A 17,242-nucleotide genomic window follows, 5' to 3' on the forward strand; every position below is an offset into this window, starting at 1 on the left:
ACTGTACTGTTCTGGATATATATAGGAGAAGAGGGCGAGAGAGAGCCAGTCCCAGTGATAGTAAGCTAGTGGTAAGTGAAGAGTCAGAGTGAAGTGTACTACTAAGGAAGAACATTAAACTACAGAAACTGTGCAAAGTGTTTACATATCTCCCTCCCACGGAGTCTCCTGACGGCGACACGGAACCCAAGTAAACACGTCCGGCATTACAATAATATAATTCTAGAAATACTTGTCTTCACTGCAGTCTTCTTGTGTGATGGCATAATGGTGGGCAGATTAAACAGCTTGTACTGTACATATTAATTAGTGCTGAGCACATGTATTTAGGAATCACAAAATTTGCTATGAATACATTTATAAAATTAGTTTATAGCTTTTGGGGGTAAATTATATTTAGACATTCCTTGATGACTTGGGAGAGAATTTCATAACATTGCCGTTTGCTGATATTGACTTTTACTACAGGATGATGATGCATAATTCTAAATAGATCACTTTACATTGTTAAAATTGTCTACTTTTCTGGAACATTGCAACATTTTAATATTTTACCTTTGTTCAATTGCGCTTGGTAAAGTGAGTGAGAGATAACGTGTTAACTGACAAAATCAATCATTATCTATTCCACAAAGGTCACAATGTTCAGCCTTACCTGTAGTATATGTATAGACATATCACCACTGCCCTTATTAAAAAGGCGATACACAAGAGCCTCCTCAACAAAACTTAATACACCTGGCTGGTCTAAGTTTTCTGACAGGTGTGAGGAGAATAAATGTGACTGCATAAGTGTCACTGGTCACTCAACTTTCGCAGGTGAGCAAGGCCTTTACTGATGGCAGCCTCCACATCAGAGGTGCTCTTCTGAGGCCTCCTGCCCTTGGTTGTTGAAGGGCCATAGTAGTCATGTGTTGCTGGTGGTGCAAACTCTGGAACACGTTTGTCTCTTAAGGGTTCTTTTGGATCTGGTGGAGGGCTCTCCCTCATTGTGTCCTCATATGACTGACTCTGAGAAGGGCCTGCATGCCCGTGGCTTTTGCCTGCTCTGGGTTGATAGCTTGATGGTGGAGCAAATTCTTGGGACCGCTGAGACCTCTGGCGCAGGACCCACTCCTCCTGAGTGAGAGTGGAGGTAACTCCCTCCTTACCCAGGTCCCACTCCCTTACACCACCCACCTTCTTCCTGGGTGGAGGGGAAGGAGGAGTGGGAGTTGGATCCACTACTTTATCCTCCTCCTCTTCCTCATCCTCTGACCCAGGTGGAGTTTTCAGCCTATCATCATCTGATAAGTAAAAATAATTTTATCAACATCAAATGTAAATGAAATTACTTTAAATAAGATCCAAAAAAGTATTTTTAGCACCTGTTTCCCCACACTGCTTCCATGCTAAGTGATACATTTAATTCCATGACCACACTCCCACCACACCCAACACCAGCTGGGTGGCTACCACTACTCTTACCTTTAATAGGCAGACCTATTTTAAGTCTCTTCCTCTGCCTGACTTTCTCCAGCCGTGCCATCATAGCCTTCCGTTTCCTAGCAGCTTTGGCAGATGTGACGGCCTCGGCCTGTTTTGTCTCCACCCGCAGGTCCCTGAGTTGCTCCATCTGAGCCTTGCGCTCCTTCTCATCCTTTGAAAATTTGAGGAATCCAGCCCCATGGGTGCGAGCCTCTGAAGGAAAATGCAATTGCTACTTAACTTGTCACTTAGCTTGGGAGACATATTTATGAAGTTTATGGGGATGAAACATCCACAGAATGTTAGTTGGTATATGATGGATCTGGGTAAAATTTGTCAGTAGTCCTTAATTGCCTAAATTTTGTGCTCTTAACTCTAGATGAACTCTCCGCAAATCAATTTCTAGATCTAACCCTAAATGTGTCATTGTCACAGAATGATTTTTTGCTTATTTAAATTGTAAAATGAAGGATGCCTGTACTGTTGATAGATGATCAAAATGAATCTGAACATAATTCTGACTGATCTTCGTAGAATCATTGGCTATGTTGACACGTTGTATATGTGTACTTGTGCTAAACTCTGCTTTCCCCACCATCATATAGAACATCCTGGTAGTGGAGATCCTTCTTGCTAGCATTGAGCTCCTCCTCTGCCTCCCATTTTTTCCGCCTTGCCTCTCGATACAGGTCCTCTACAGAGTGAGGATCCAGGGGTGCCTCTTCCTCTGCTTCTTTTTCCTGAGTAAAGAAACTTTACTTATAAGTGAACAGGTAATAATGATCCTTCTTAGGTCTTTTAAGGATATATATATATATATATATATATATATATATATATATATATATATATATATATATATATATATATATATATATATATATATATATATATATATATACTTAGGCCTTCACTTCTTCCCTTGTCCTATTGCACTTGCATTTTATACCTATATTTCACTTGATAAGATTAAGATGATTCTTGAATACATCAGTACTTTGGAGTAGGTACTATATAGAAAATGAATTTTAACTTATCTTTTAACTTGTTTTACTTTAAAGTATTGCTATATTTTTTATATTTTTAATTATTTTTTATTACCGAATAATATTTTACTATAATAGAAATTGAACTTGATCTTTCTGGTTCAATGAGAAGTCTTCAAATGGAAACTACTTCCTACATTATTCCCACTGAGCTGGAGAGTGTCTGGAGGTGCACGAGGAAGGCCACTCACCTGTGGGTTTATGTCTCGGGACAGTTGCTTATCCTGCTCCAGCTTCTCTGGCAACTCTGACCTCAGACATTCTCTTGTGCGGCCAAATGCATCAGTGTACTCCACCCTAAAGAGATGAAAGAATGGGGAGTAAATACCCTCCACACACACACACACACACACACACACACACACACACATCTTTTTTTACTATTCAGCATTCAAGCGCCTTAGAATACCATTACTAACCATTCCTGGTCCTCATCCTCTGCCTTATATTCGTCAGGATTGGCTTCCTCTGTGTTCTTCTGTAGGTTCTTCCTTGCCTTCTCCTTCTCCTCTCTTGTCTTCTTTCTATCCATTACATCATTTACAATCTTTTTCTGTGATGAAGAAGAAAAAAATATTACATTTAGGTATCATCTTCATTATCATTAGAACCTCATATCTCTCATCATGGACAGGGTAGATCTACATATGAAAAAACTCCTCCCTTCATATCTTCTTTTCCATTACATCACCTAGAATACATTTTCTATAAAGGAGAAGCAAGAAATATTTCACCATTATTATTTTCATTATTATTTCAACCCTTTTTCTTGCATCAGGTAAGATGGAGAGGGTCTAAACATGATGTAGGAAGGTGTAAAATTCTTATGGCCAGCTTCACAGTTCAACAATCATCGTAAGCAGCCAAGTCAAACTATACAATCTTATGTGAGAACCTATGGAGTTGAGGTATAAAACTGATATCTGGTCAAAATAATGTTAGAGTATTCAAACTTCATTTTGACAATATTTAATACTTAAAGTTATGCTCCACTTTCCTGGATAGTATATTCTCTGGTATGATTACTAGCTATGATGATGTAAACAAACTGATGAATGAAATAATTACAGTTGGATCCCTAATCTATTTCACACATTAGTACAAAAAGTCAAAGCAAGCACTCACCTGGAAGTTAACAAGGAATCTCTGGTTCAGGTGGTCGTCCTCCAATACCTCAGTGCCTTGGTGAAGCTTGTCATACATGGCAGCCTTCCTCTCCAGCACTTGCCTGCAATGACCAGTGGTTGAACAAAGAGGTTATGCAATCCAAAAAGTTATATGAGTTTAAAGCTAAGTTTTCCCAATTCAGACACAGAGATAGCACCCCACAAGTGTAGCTCATATCCTGTATATCAGAACTAGGTAAACACACACACACACACACACACACACACACACACATATACAACCCCCACACCCATGTATTGAATTCTTAGAGCCTGGATAAGACAACTGACCTGGCCGTCTCTTCAGTTCTCTCCTCTGCCTGCCGCTGTTCCACATCTTTTGATGCACGGTCACTCACTCCAGCATTAGAGGAAGAGTATGACTTGGGCTTGACTGCCAGCTTCTCTCTTCCTCTCTGGCCTGGCGGGTGTCTATTTGCTTCATCCCTCTTCTTCTGCAACTCAGCACGTAATCCCACCAGCTGTCAAGAGGTGGTGATTGTGAAATATATGAAAAATTGCTAAGGTTTAAATATCAGAAAAATGAGAAATAATAACTTAAACATCATAATTGCTGTTTCCTGGAGTGAGTGACACAAGTTTACTAACAGTGATGAATCTATACACAAGCTCAATAATAAAATGAAAGAGAATATGACTTAAACAATCATTAAGACAAACACAAATCAGGATAAAACACACACACAAAAAAAAGTTATGGGTGCATATAAATGCCGAAGGGAGTGTCTAGCTTTGCAAAATCAAACTGCTAAATGTACAGTACATTTTTTTATTATTCATGTTCCGGAGGATTCATCCTGTCCTATTCTTGGTCCATACTCACCCCAGACTCCATTGCGATGGTTCAAATCCAAGTCGTGCTCTTGAAAGCTAAGGTTCCTGTGCTTTCAGCCTTTCACTCTTTCTACCACCATCAACAGCAGCTGACCCAGGACCAAGACAAGTAAGTCCCTACAGTGGGTGGTTTAGTATGCCTGAATGTCTTGGCTGGATTACACCTGAACAGGAAGGGGATAAAGATACACTGTAAATGGTTAATGGGAAAGGCAAACCAATTACAGGTAGAGGAAAACCTTATTGACTATCTCAGTCTGTTAGGTTAGATTTAGATCAGGTTTGGCTTGGGTTCAGCTGGGATGGGTCTGTCTCTGTAAGAATAGAATTAAGATTAGGATAGGTGGTACCATTCCAGAAAAAAAATTCTCACTTCAGAGGTGGATGCAATTTTTTTCTGGTATATTTGAGTGTGCTATTGATTGATCTGATAACTATTTTCATCAGAAATCTTCTGTTTTTCTTTTCATAAAGAACTTCTTTGGAATGTTTATGGGCAGGCAGCCATCATTACTGGTAGTATTTATATTAAAGAATTTGGGAAAATATAGAAAACCGAAAGTGCATGAATGTTCTTCAAAAGTTAGTAAAATAATCTTCATAAAAATCATGGAGTTATTTTCTGAATAACTATATACCTCATCTTTTTACATGATAATCTAATACTAATTCCCAAAGAATAGGTCAATTTCATTAAAACACAATTAAAAAGATACTGCATTTTTAGAATCCTCACCTTACATGATTCTTAGCTCTTTTAATATCAGGTATTCAATATTTCTATGTAATAGGAACACGTCAACTTCTATTTATCTCCTGCAAAAAATCTGAATTTTTCCAAGTGTCACCTCCCCTTACTTAGTTGTTCATATTCCAGAAACTGGTCATTACGACAGAAAAAGTTATTACAGTTATGATTAGCACATTAAAATCTATCAGCTACAAAAGCCCTAAAGCGGATTTATCTCGGAGTCACAACATAGCTACTTCAAGAAATACTGTATATAAAATATATCCACTACAAAAAAGCATCATATTTCACACAGAAATGAATAGTCAGTGTCTTGATAAACTGAAAAACACCATCTACATGCACAGAAATGCAGAAAAATTCACACCCCCTCACAGCTCCCCTAATATTAAAACCAAACCTAACATCACTCTCTGAAGGAAAAGGCTTTGCCGTACTTTTCTAAATTCAACCAAACCTAACATCCAGATATAAGAAGACAAGGAGAACCGTAAGTAATGACTGCGTGGCGAACCAATCCAACCAAATAGTTTCAGCCACTGGAGGGAGTTGGGTGTAATTCTGGAGTAATACCTTGTGTTCCCGTGCTATTGTCTCATGTTACATTAGGCAGTCAGGACTGGATGAGTTTTCAGTACAGTCACATAATATAGAGCTGCCACTTATTATATTCTTCTTAAAAACCATACCGGACGAGCCTCCTATTCCACACAACCCATGCCCACGGGGTGCAGCATCAAACTGTATAACTGACCAATAACAGTACAAAAAGAAAGAAGAAAAATGTGGAGGCGGTGAACCTTCAAGTTACCCGTGGTGATTCCACAAGAACTACTGACAAGTAACACCTATTTTTCTTGTGATGTTTTCATCCAACAGCTGACGGGCAGAAAAATTCACATGTTCGTACACTCCCATATTAACACCAAAATACATGTTGAACTCACTTAGCAGTCCTCTTTACGAAATGGACTGATGCTTCCCCATGATCCACAGTAATCCTTGCAGTTCGACTTCGGGGGAACCTGCGAAGTCGGGGCCGAGCGATCGAATGTAAACAAACCCCACGTGTTCTTCATGGCCAGTGACAGGACAGGAAACACGCACGGCCCTCGCCACCGAAAAATAACACCATCAACAACCGGTAAAGCATCCACCACGTTTCTTTCTATGGGGTTTAACTATAGAAACGTAAATAATCTGCAATCTTTTACTCTTTCCCTTTGGTTTTACTTAGTGGACGGGAAATGGTGTTCAATATGTGGTAATTCTTTTTCCTCGAAGTGTTTGTGCAGGGTGATGTGGTGGAACTAGTAAAAACTCACATATATTGATTCACTGAGGGTTCTGAGTGATGCTTTCCTATTATCTAGCAATCTGAATAGGAGCTGTATGAGTACATTAAAAAAATATGAACTAATACCTTAAAATGGCAAAGAATCTCTATTTCCAGTTGTGATGAACAAAAGGTGAGAACTGAATATTTTTATACTTACAGAGCACAAGAATGGAAGAGTTGCTGAGGCTTGGAGTGCTGGATGATAACGAATACATAAGACTGTTGAGATGTGTGGTGGGAGGTGGGGATGTAACACTCAATGCATGTGAGGTGGTGAGATGCATCATAGAGGCCAGGGAAGTCACCCACCCACAGGCTCCCAGCAACCCAACCCTTATCAACCTATACCAAGATATTCTTAACCGCTGGCTTTTACCTCCATTACTGAACATTCTCCAACACAATAAAGGGGCATCGAAAGACTCTTCAGAATCTCACAACACCAATATCATCCAAAAGAATAATATTGAGAGACTTGACTGCATACCTGTATCATGCAGTGCTTCAGATGGTGAGGGAGAGAATCAAGAACAGTTTGATAACCCAGAAGAGCCAGCCGTGCAAATAAAATCAGAGGATGTTAATATAATAACTAAATTGTGTAACCTTGTTGCTTTGATCTTTAGAATTGTGTTTGATGCCCATGTGGACGCTCAAAGTGCATTAGAGTGTAATGACCTGCAAGGAAGTACTAGATCAGAGGTCCAAGAGATATCTGAACCCTCAAAGAGGATATTCAAAGCAATTGCTGCATGCTTTCGTCTGAAATCTCAGGATGGAGCGACCGAGAAACAACACATCATCAAGCTTCTATCACATGCCTTTTCCAGTTTGGTCAGGGACGGGTGGTATGCCAAAACATTAGAGCTTCAGCATGCTGCCAGATTGGTGATGGAGGCAATCCTGTCTAATGGAGAGTTGTGGCATGACCCAGAGATCACTGCCTCCCTTTTTACTCTTGTTATTCAGCCATATCTGAAAACCAGCAGCAAAGATGAGAGGGAGATCTTTCAGAAGCTGTGGGTTATTCTCTTCAGTTTCTACAATGTGGAAGATGGTATTGTGGTGGAGAAGAGGACAACTGTGGGGCTGGTGGTGTTATGCTTTCTCATTGATCTCATGTCTCATGGAGAGATATTCACATGGATCAGCAATGATGAAACATTTTGGGTAGTTCTTCAGCACAGCCTTGCTCATAGTGATTCTTACTCTCGCAAGAGGGCTCGGTATGTCTTAAGGAAGGTTATTGATCACAGCTCATCCAAGAGACCTTCCTCAGAGTATTTACCTTGGTCTCATGAACAAAAAAATAATTTGCAGCAGCTTTGGAGTGATTTTTTCCTTCTTTTGGAAACTCTTGAAGAAAAGCAGACTCATGTTGTCAAGCCAGTGCTGGAAAAGATTGATAAATTGATCAGAAGTTGTCAGGAAGGAAAGATGCACATGTCCTGGGTGGTGGTAGTGCTGCGAAGGGTCTTGGATCAAGACAACAGAACTGTCAGGGTCTGGGGGGCCAGCAAAGTGTTGAGCTTAAGGCTGCCGCAGCAGGTGATGGAGCAAGGCTTCCTAAACTTTATTACTCATCACTTTCTGCTTGCCCTTGCTGACTACTCGCTCTACAGCCGAGAGCCAGGCCAGCAGGCAGGTGACCCCTCCAGGGTTGGGAATCAGATTCCAGACTTTCTGAGCAGTGTGGTGAGCAGTCTTGACAAATCTCTACAATGCAGGTTCTTGTGCACTCTTTTGGAACAACTGTTTGATGGGCAGCCATGGGGGGGCATCCCTTTGTTTTACCTGATGAGAGGTCTGGCTCTGATACCCCCCACTCCTGTCTGGACCTACACACAAGCCAGGAAGGCTGCCATAAACCTCGAGAGCTGCCTCAGCACACAGGAGGTAACATTGCGCTCAGCAAGTCAGTGTGACTTTTTGAGGGCAGTTCTCAGGCATTCATCACCCAACACCACCTTCCTTGATCTCTGTCATATTGTAAGCCATGTAAGACGCCAGGAAAGTTGGCAGCGAGGCACCACCACTTGGAACGCCATTCTGGAGGGTGTGGCCAGCCGGCATGAGAGGAGAGAGGACAGACTGCATGCCGTCCAACAAGCCATCAGTGACCAGCTCTCTGCCAGTTTTCAGAAAAATGTGCAGCCCCATGATGCTGCCCTGGCACTGTGTTTGCTGGGTGAGGAGGAATGTGAGGGTGTTGAGCAGGTTCTAGCCCCTCTGACCTTATTCCTTCAAGACTGCCACTTGCGCCCATACCTGAGCCCCTGTGGACGGGTGTGGGCAGTGCAGTTCTTGACCCATGTGATGGAGATCTTGTTTGACAGTTCCCTGGTAGCCCCTGACTACCCTGAACAACCACTGGGTGTGTTGGCTGAAGGCTTGGGCTGTCTTCTGGAGTTGTTTGTTTCTCAGCTTGTGAGCTATAACAGTCCACACCACCTTGAGGATCTCCAGCTGTACCTGAGATTACTGAGGCACAGCAGCAGGATGAAGTGGTCCCGGGAGGTGGTGTGGAGCCTTTACCCAGAGATGCTGGAGGGATGCAAGGGCCTTCTGGAGCAACAGCAGCCTGTGCCAACCTCTCTTGGAGTGGTGATGCTGGAGCACTTGCTGGAACATTACTTCTCCAGTGCTCCACAAAGTTACCAGAAAGAGGCTGTCCAGCTGCTCACCCTCCACCCAGAAGCCCTCACCCAAACCAGGCTCCTCCCAGGCCACCAGCCATCCCCAGCCACTACACAGCTCCTGATGGAGACTCCCTGCAGCTGCTGGCATTCTGTTGAGCTGCTGCTACAAGCAAAGGTAAAGGTTCTGACTCTACTGGTGCAGGGTCAGTTATAACCATTCACAGGCTCATTCTTTTTAGTGTATATTTCCTGCATTTCTTAATTCCATAGGCACAATTTAATACTTTTTTAAGCAGAGTTTTTGTTGCTGTCTATTGTCTTATGGCTCCCATTTATTGACTAGTCCAAGGCCCAAGGATCCACAGCTTGGCATGCTAACCACTACACCACGGGCACCATTTTTCATGTAGGGTATACATAATTGTGTAAATGACAGATCTTGAAAGAGAAGTGTCCACAGGAATCTTGGTGGCATGAGGGAGAGACAAAGAGGGTGGAGGCGGTGGTGCTGGAGGTGCTGCTTGAGTGTGTGTCCACCGCCAGCCACTCCACTGTTCCTCATGTGTTCCAAGTGGCCAGAATCATGGCGCCAACGCTCGTCAAGGTGAGTCATTTAATTTTTTTTCTTTTTTGGGATGTAAATGTATAAATAATTATTAAGAATGACTTATTAAAGGGTATATAAATGCTTATTTCTGTTGTTCTTCTTTTCCTTTTCTTGTTTTAATGATATGAAAGAATGATCTAATCTTTGCCATGACTGAGCACTATCATCACCATACAACCTCCTCCTCCTTCTCCTCTTCATTATCCTCATTACCATCACCACCATCACTGTTTTCATCTTCCTCCTCCCATTTCCTCATACAACAAATAAGGAATATCATACACTTTCTGAGACTTCTTCCCCTCACAAGTGCTCATTACATTGCAGGCTGGCATGTGGGAGGAGGTGGTGCAGGCCATGTGGGCTGCCTCCTTTGAGTTCCGCAAGGGGTGTGACCTCTATAGGACCCTAATTAGGTGCTTGACCGACCTGCTCTTCCACGGGGATGCCATGGCCTGCCCAGACTGCCATGCCTCCATCATTAAGGTAATCAATGTGTGGAGTGTTAAAATAGCACAAGATAGGATAGAGCAATTCATTAGTAGTGCAGGTTAGGAATTTTTCAACCAAAAGATACTCAAGTAGGGCAAGCACGCCTCAAATAGCATAAATTGCGCACCAAAATGAACAAAATTTAATTATAGAAACAGAGTTATGCAAGTGAAAATTGAATAGCATGCCCCAAAAATCTCTTGTACTGAATATCTCTCCTTCTCTAACAGCTTTTCATGTTTTTTTCCTAGAATTCTTGAATGTAATATTTTCTTCCTTTCTCAGGTGTCACAGGAAATACTGAAGGCAGGCGATGGTGTGCAGGGGGTCGCCTCACACATGGCCTGCAGTCTGGCCTCCTCCCTCGTCAAGGCTGGGGTTGGGGAGCCTGGCTGGTTCAGACTGATGGCCAAGGAAGTTCTGGCACCCTTGCTGATGTTTGGTTCTGTCTTCCGCAAGCAACATCGAGTCATACGGGACACTCTACTTTTTGTGAGGTCATGTGGGGACCTCTACACCTGCAGTACCCAGAGAGAAGGGTTAGTGTGTCTCCTTGCCCTCAGCTTCTCTGTTATTAACCTGTCCGCTGCGATTGGCACGGATTTGGCTTTCAATGGTAGCCTGGTAACATACTCCCAGGTCTTTCTCTGTCTCTGTAGTGGATAGTGGAGTGTTCCCCATGTGGTACTGGTATGCTGGATTTCCCCTCCCAAGGTGCATGACTTCACATTTTTCTTCATTGAATTGTACCAAGCACTTTTTGTTCCATTCCTGTAGCTTGGTGATGTCTTCTTGTAGGAAATACACAGTCAAGGGGTTAATCCATTGGAGGACAAATACCTTTCCTAATGCCTCACACCACCCCTTCCTTCTCATCCCACCCTCTTGACCTGTGTCCTCTCAGTGATCCTGACTCAGACTGTCGTGCACGAGCGACTGCCCTTCGTTACCTCCTGAGTCTGAGGGCAGAGCGAGCAGAGGACAGGATGGCGGCGGCAGCAGTGGCAGAAGGTATCAAACACCAGTATGCTCAAAGTTCTGCTCTCCGTCGGGATTTCCCAAACTCCCAAAACCACCGCTACAAGACCAGGCTGCTGCAGGCCTTCCTGGTGCTGCTGCCCTTGTTAGACCGGGTGGGTAACGAATACAAGCATTCCTTATTGTACACATTGGTTAGGTCTCCAAGAAATCTTACGCATAATAATTTAACGAATAATGAAAACAGACTTTGCTGTCTTCCAATACAAATCAATGTATCATAGTTGGATTATGTATGTCACCCCTCACTCCCCGCCCCAAAAATAACAAGAGTATTAGTTAGTTTTCATGCCTCCCTGATAATAGATTAACCTGTCCGCTGCGATTGGCACGGATTTGACTTTCACTGGTAGCCTGGTAACATATAGTCCCAGGTCTTTCTCTGCTTCTGTGGTGGATAGTGGAGTGTTTCCCATGTGGTATTGGTGTGCTGGGTATCCCCTCCCAAGGTGCAGGACTTTACATTTTTCTTCATTGAATTGTAGCAGCCACTTTTTGTTCCGTTCCTGTTGCTTGGTGAGGTCTGACTGTAGGAAATCCGCAGTCAAGGGGTTAAGGTCAAGGAGCAGCATAAAGTTTTGCTGGTGAGACGGTAAATTTTCAAGATCTGGTGATAAAGTAGCATCTTGACACCAGGAAACACAGCACATATAGCATCTTCAAGCTAGGCACTTTGAGGTGACAACAGTATTATTGTCAGGAGGACTGTGAGAACCACTTGATATGGCTGAGTGAAGGGCTGACGTGTGACCACCAGCAGCCCAGCATCCGGTATGCACAGGAATGGGGGGCGGCCCTCCTCCCTATCCTTCACCCTAACCTGCACACAACCCTTCTCCAGCTCTTCCTCAAGGTCAGTGGCTCTTGCCTTTAAAGTTAAGTAGATTGTACAACAGTGACCCAAAAAACACAAGCATCATGTAGATTTACACTATCTGATACACATAACTAAGTGCTTTTTTATTTTCACTTGAAAAACTTGGTTTCTCATCAAAATTGGTTAATTTTGGCTAGTGGTTTGTGCTATTAGAGACCTACTTGTGCTGTTAGACCATTTTTGGTTGAGTATTTTGTAGCTCTCGCCGTTTGTGAATCAAGCAATTCGATCTTAACCCGGTAGCTGCAGAGATCATGTTTCTTAAAGGCCCCTCTAAGCGAAAAAAAAGAGAAAAAATCATCACTCACACAAACCATTTCATAATATATATCAACGCATTTGTGATCAGTTTATGCATCATCTATTTTGGGGGGTTTATATCATGGCAAAAATTTGGTCCGTCGCTGCTGCACGAAAAAACCACAAATTTGGCCCGTTGTTGCTACCGGGTTAAGCTATTCAGAATCCTGTTGCATGACTCATAACATTATGTTGATTCCTACTCAAAGAAATAAACTTGAAGAGGGATACAATTAGGTATGAAACCCTACAGTGAGTACATTAGGTGCTACACAATAGCTGTGACTCAAGCGTTGCCAGTAGAGACTTTGCAATCTTTTATGTTTTGTGTTGTATGGATTCAGGGAGCCGAGACACGGATGGGGTGTGTGGGATCTTTCTTAGCAGCCCTTACCCATGCAGCCTGCACCTCTCTGGACCCCACCGTGCTGTCGTCTGCCCTCCAGCACACCCTGGCCTGGTGCACCGCCCAGCACTTCAACACAAGACTCTACGCACAGGTGAGGCATCAAAGGGAGGTGCTGCTTTGGCCAGGTAGAAAGGGAGGGTTGGATATCGTTGACAGAGAACTGATGACAGGACTGGGATCAACAGGAGAGAAGAAAATATATTATGAAATGGTGAATTACATGAAAACATTCTTAGTTGAAAGCTGCAAATGGAGAGGTCTGATATAATAACCAAGAGAAGACATTACTAAATACTGAGGAAAAGAGGACTAAGGTGAAGAACTTTAGAAGCACTGCAAAGCAACACAGGCCTCAAGAAGTAAGAAGAGAACATCAATGGATGGAGGATTACTGTGTCAGTCAGGAAGGTGGTGAAGGAACCCATTTATAAGCTGAACAGGGAGAGACTTCTGTGACTCAGTGGAGATGTTGAATCTCCATAAAGACAAGAACAACAGCTGAAGGAGATTTGTTTTTAGTCAGTTGGGGATGCTGGTAAGGGGAATTATTATTAGGAAGTGGATGGAGGGTATTTAAGTAGAGAGAACGTTGTGCAAGGAAGTGTGAGAGTGACCTCCCTCCCTTCTCTTCTGTGGCAGGTGTCTTTAAGGAAGATTTGGCAGCACTGTGAGGAGCAGCAGATGGAGGCTGTGCTGCAGGAGTTCCGAGCCGTGCCGCTGTGCCTCATACAACATGGGAATGCTGCTCGTAACACCATCAACATGCTGAATGACTTCTACTTTAAGGTCTTTCATCCTGTGCGCCACTACACTCTGCAGGTATGTGCGTGTATTTACCTAGTTGTGGTAGACATACAGGAAGCAGGCTACACACTTATGGTCCTGCCTCCAAAAATCAGTGTATCAGCCTTAGCTTGATACTAAACAGTCTCCTTTACTGCATTAAAATATTTACTCACCTGCCAGACCATCTTCCATGACCTGCCGCGGCTGTCCCTGCTGGCAGATGACGAGTGGATGACAGTGGAGTCCCTGGTGGGAGTGGCTGATGAGGAGCACCTTCCCATCCACACCTCTCTGCCTCGCCACAACCCAGACTCTGTTCTCACCATGTCCACACCAGCCCCATGGGTAGTGAAAGCTGCAGGTGGGTTACCATTATGTGTATAAACTGTATTAAATGTATTCAAATGTTGCCCACAAGAATGGTGCAGTTTAGCAATCTGTAGTGGTTTGGGAGAGAACGTAAACATAACATAAATGCAATTACCCTTTATGCATTGAATTTCTATATGTCCCCAAGAAAGGTGTAGTGTAGCCATTTCCTCAGTGATTTGAGCTCCCAATAATGCTCATGCAGATTTCATTAATTACCTTGATGTAGTTGATCTTTATGTGTAAACTGTATTTCATGTTTCCTAGGAGAGGAGCAGCAAGCTGGTGATGAGGTGGCCGGTGAAGTCGACAACGTGCAGAAGAAGATTGTGCCCCAGAAGGTCTTGGTGCCTGAAGGGTCCTCTCTCCCCCACCAGGTCAGGCTCCTACCAGGCCTGGCTGTCTGGAGGGACTGGGTATTCATATTGAGGATGTTTGCAATCATAGACACCATTCTTATCAGCATTCACATTAAGAGAAATGCTACCCTGGAAAACTGAGCTGAGATATAAAGCTTAAAGTGTCAAAATAAAGTGGTTTTCTTTATTTGGAAGAGTTAATTTTCCAATCCCAGCTCAGTTTTCTAGAGCAGTTTTTTTTCTTGATGAGTGATAATAAGAATGGTGCATACAGATTAGCAAACAGACATTACTAAATATTGCTTGAATAGAGGCTATGGACATAGTTTTTGCAGACTCCTCCATTTGTCAATTTTTTTATGTTTCGTACTTCCTATCCTTGAATTCTGCTTGCCAGTCTGGTCTTTTGGTGCTTCTCACTAATCTATTTGTTTTTCTTTGTGTGATGAAAATATGAAATGTAACCTTGATCATACTTGTGTTGTCAGAATGTTCTAGGAGTTGTCATGCTTGGAATCCTTTGCCATTTGAAATATGCAATGCAGAGAATGTTAACATATTCAAGTTGAAAATGAATCCCTTTTTACAGCAGGAGTAACATGATCATGCTTGTTCTTGGACACAGGGCAGGTGGGAGGGCAGGCATGGAGACCTCATTGTGGTGGCAACACTGGTGGACAAAGCTGCCAACCTCGGCGGTCTGTGTCGCTCTTGTGAGGCCTTTGGGGTGAGGGAGCTGGTGGTGTCATCCCTTGCAGTGCTACAGGACCAAACATTCACCTCCCTGGCTCTCACTGCACAGCGCTGGTTGCCCATCAAGGAGGTGAGAAACATGTTTTTTCCATGATCTTAGCTTGAAGTCATCACCTGCTGCTGTGAAAAAATCACTTGAGGCTGTGGGTGATCATGTGAACACCATGTGGGTGGTGGTCCCAGCACTTCACCCTGCCCTGTACCTTCCATTTGTGTTGTGTTTTTTATCTTTGACCTTAAACATCTTCCTGTCTAATAGTATTTGTTTTGTAGGTGAGACGAGAGGACTTGCTGACCTACCTCAGGGCTAGACAAGCAGAGGGTTACATGTTGGTTGGGGCCGAACAGACGGCTCAAAGCATCAGCCTGGAAGAGTTCACCTTCCCTGACCGTACAGTGGTGGTTCTTGGGTGAGTCTCTGCCTCATTTTGACAATTTTAATAATTCGTCTCAATTTCTCAGATAGCTATTTTTTATTCTGATATGAGTTGTTTACAAATAAGTGAAACACCCCAACTTTATTTACAAGTTTCATTTCTCCTGCCAGGAACGAGAGGGCTGGAGTGCCATGCGAGGTGCTTCAGGTCCTCCAGGCCAGCGTACAGATCCCCCAGAGTGGCACCGTGCGCTCTCTGAACGTGCATGTCTCGGGGGCACTCTTTGTCTGGGAGTACACCCGGCAGATCCTCACACGCTCACCCAATACAAAAGGAATTGATAGTGGCGTCAGTGGTGATAAAAGATAGCAGGCGGTAATAAGTGTTGGTAATTGTTAATTAGTAATGTAGTAATAAGAATTGTTAATGTTTATGGGTAGGCGGTGGCTGAGTGGTTAGCGTGCAGGCCCCGCATTTCCCGTGTGATGGATGATGCGGGTCCGAATCCGCCGCTACCATCTGGGATTTTTCAGTCACCGCCGAGTGGCTTAAGACTACCCACATGCTGTTCTGAAGACCACCCATCAACCCGAACTCTAGAGGAAACCGTCCAAGTGAAATAAGAACAAGCTCCGGGAAGGCAGCATGAGGCAAGAAAAGATGGCGCCACTATAAAACACTTGCCTGTGCCATGATGGGCTGGGGCCGACTACCATCCAGGCCCCTCAAGAAAGCCTACCGGCGCTGTAGGCTGGCACATAAAAAAAAAAAAAAAGATGGATGATGGTGATAGGGGTGAAAGAGAGCACAAGACAGTAGTAAGTGTTGGTAGTTCTGTCTATCTATATCTCCAACACTGTCCCCTTGCAAATATTTTTCTTGAGGGTGTGGCCAGGGCAGATATCCAGTTTTCCCTGTTCTAGTACACACTCTGTGCATTCAGTCCCTTGTCTACCAGTTCTCCCTTTCCAATACTCATCCACCCTATTGATCCTTTTACTGGTGGTCTTCCCGTGAAACCATTTTTCTCACCCCTTCAGTCACACACTCCTAACAATATCATACATTCACATCACGTCTAAAACATCTTCGAGTACCATGCTTCACCCATTCTTCAACCACTACCCTTGCCACGACTCCCATACCATACACATTCACGTCACTTCCGTCCCATCTCAACACACCACATGCTCCTCATACATAGCTCATTTCCACTTCATAATTGTTGTGGTACATTCCACATCCATGTCTCTGATGCATGCATATGATAAGAGTTGGAAGAATAATAATATTTATAACCTTGGTATTGTTAATAATTATAAGTTATAATGGTGATGATAATAAACATGTGTTTAATGGATGGATGGTAATTTTATCTACTTATAACTCTTCACACCCCATTCTCTTCAGGCATTCCTCTTGAGGGAAGGCGCCATATGACCCTGGCTGTTGCGGCGCCTAATTTAAATCAATCCAATCCAATCTTGAGGGAAGGGGTGCAAAAATCTTGTTATTTCATACACTTGCCTTTTGCAACACACATGCACACATCCCACCACTCCACGCTTTTTGAACTCATGTTCTTACCACATCCGAACACCTCTTCACTGCT

General features: G+C 43.3%; 2 protein-coding genes across 5 annotated transcripts; one reads left to right on the top strand and one right to left on the bottom strand.

Moving 5' to 3' along the window:
• Positions 1-292: 292 nt before the first annotated feature.
• Positions 293-6,381, bottom strand: LOC127008224 (coiled-coil domain-containing protein 174-like). Of its 3 annotated transcripts, none has more exons than XM_050879952.1 (9): positions 6,233-6,381; positions 4,524-4,698; positions 3,971-4,161; positions 3,639-3,741; positions 2,933-3,066; positions 2,705-2,810; positions 2,063-2,207; positions 1,468-1,680; positions 293-1,286 (listed from the first exon to the last, which is right to left on the bottom strand). In XM_050879952.1, exons 2-9 carry the CDS (start codon positions 4,533-4,535, stop codon positions 796-798), a joined length of 1,395 nt encoding a protein of 464 aa, XP_050735909.1. In that variant the 5' UTR covers positions 4,536-4,698; positions 6,233-6,381; the 3' UTR covers positions 293-795. The 3 variants fall into 3 exon arrangements, with proteins under 3 accessions (XP_050735909.1, XP_050735911.1, XP_050735910.1); XM_050879954.1 differs by lacking the exon at positions 6,233-6,381 and adding an exon at positions 6,086-6,106; XM_050879953.1 differs by lacking the exon at positions 6,233-6,381 and adding an exon at positions 5,859-6,002.
• LOC127008223 (probable methyltransferase TARBP1) lies at positions 6,289-16,990 on the top strand. Of its 2 annotated transcripts, XM_050879951.1 has the most exons (14): positions 6,289-6,429; positions 6,784-9,438; positions 9,724-9,867; positions 10,198-10,356; positions 10,648-10,901; positions 11,267-11,495; positions 12,101-12,253; positions 12,922-13,077; positions 13,626-13,805; positions 13,953-14,133; positions 14,409-14,518; positions 15,126-15,323; positions 15,527-15,663; positions 15,801-16,990. In XM_050879951.1, exons 2-14 carry the CDS (start codon positions 6,793-6,795, stop codon positions 15,997-15,999), a joined length of 4,746 nt encoding a protein of 1,581 aa, XP_050735908.1. In that variant the 5' UTR covers positions 6,289-6,429; positions 6,784-6,792; the 3' UTR covers positions 16,000-16,990. The 2 variants fall into 2 exon arrangements, 1 of the variants encoding a protein (XP_050735908.1); XR_007760912.1 differs by lacking the exons at positions 15,126-15,323; positions 15,527-15,663; positions 15,801-16,990 and having other exon boundaries at positions 13,993-14,133.
• Positions 16,991-17,242: the final 252 nt, after the last annotated feature.

This window comes from Eriocheir sinensis, chromosome 37, assembly GCF_024679095.1.
Source record: "Eriocheir sinensis breed Jianghai 21 chromosome 37, ASM2467909v1, whole genome shotgun sequence".
In the NCBI taxonomy this organism is placed as follows: Eukaryota; Metazoa; Arthropoda; class Malacostraca; order Decapoda; family Varunidae; genus Eriocheir; species Eriocheir sinensis.

What these genes read in the sequence shown, in the direction of transcription:
- LOC127008224 (XM_050879952.1), bottom strand. An exon ending in GAGGATGAGGACCAGGAATG is followed by an intron (nt 2,811 to 2,932) that starts GTTAGTAATGGT and finishes TCATCTCTTTAG; the next exon opens with GGTGGAGTACACTGATGCAT. An exon ending in CCCGAGACATAAACCCACAG is followed by an intron (nt 2,208 to 2,704) that starts GTGAGTGGCCTT and finishes TTCTTTACTCAG; the next exon opens with GAAAAAGAAGCAGAGGAAGA.
- LOC127008223 (XM_050879951.1), top strand. Translation starts at nt 6,793, where the DNA reads ATGGAAGAGTTGCTGAGGCTTGGAGTGCTGGATGATAACGAATACATA. An exon ending in TGCAGTACCCAGAGAGAAGG is followed by an intron (nt 10,902 to 11,266) that starts GTTAGTGTGTCT and finishes GTGTCCTCTCAG; the next exon opens with TGATCCTGACTCAGACTGTC. An exon ending in GCTGGTTGCCCATCAAGGAG is followed by an intron (nt 15,324 to 15,526) that starts GTGAGAAACATG and finishes TTTGTTTTGTAG; the next exon opens with GTGAGACGAGAGGACTTGCT.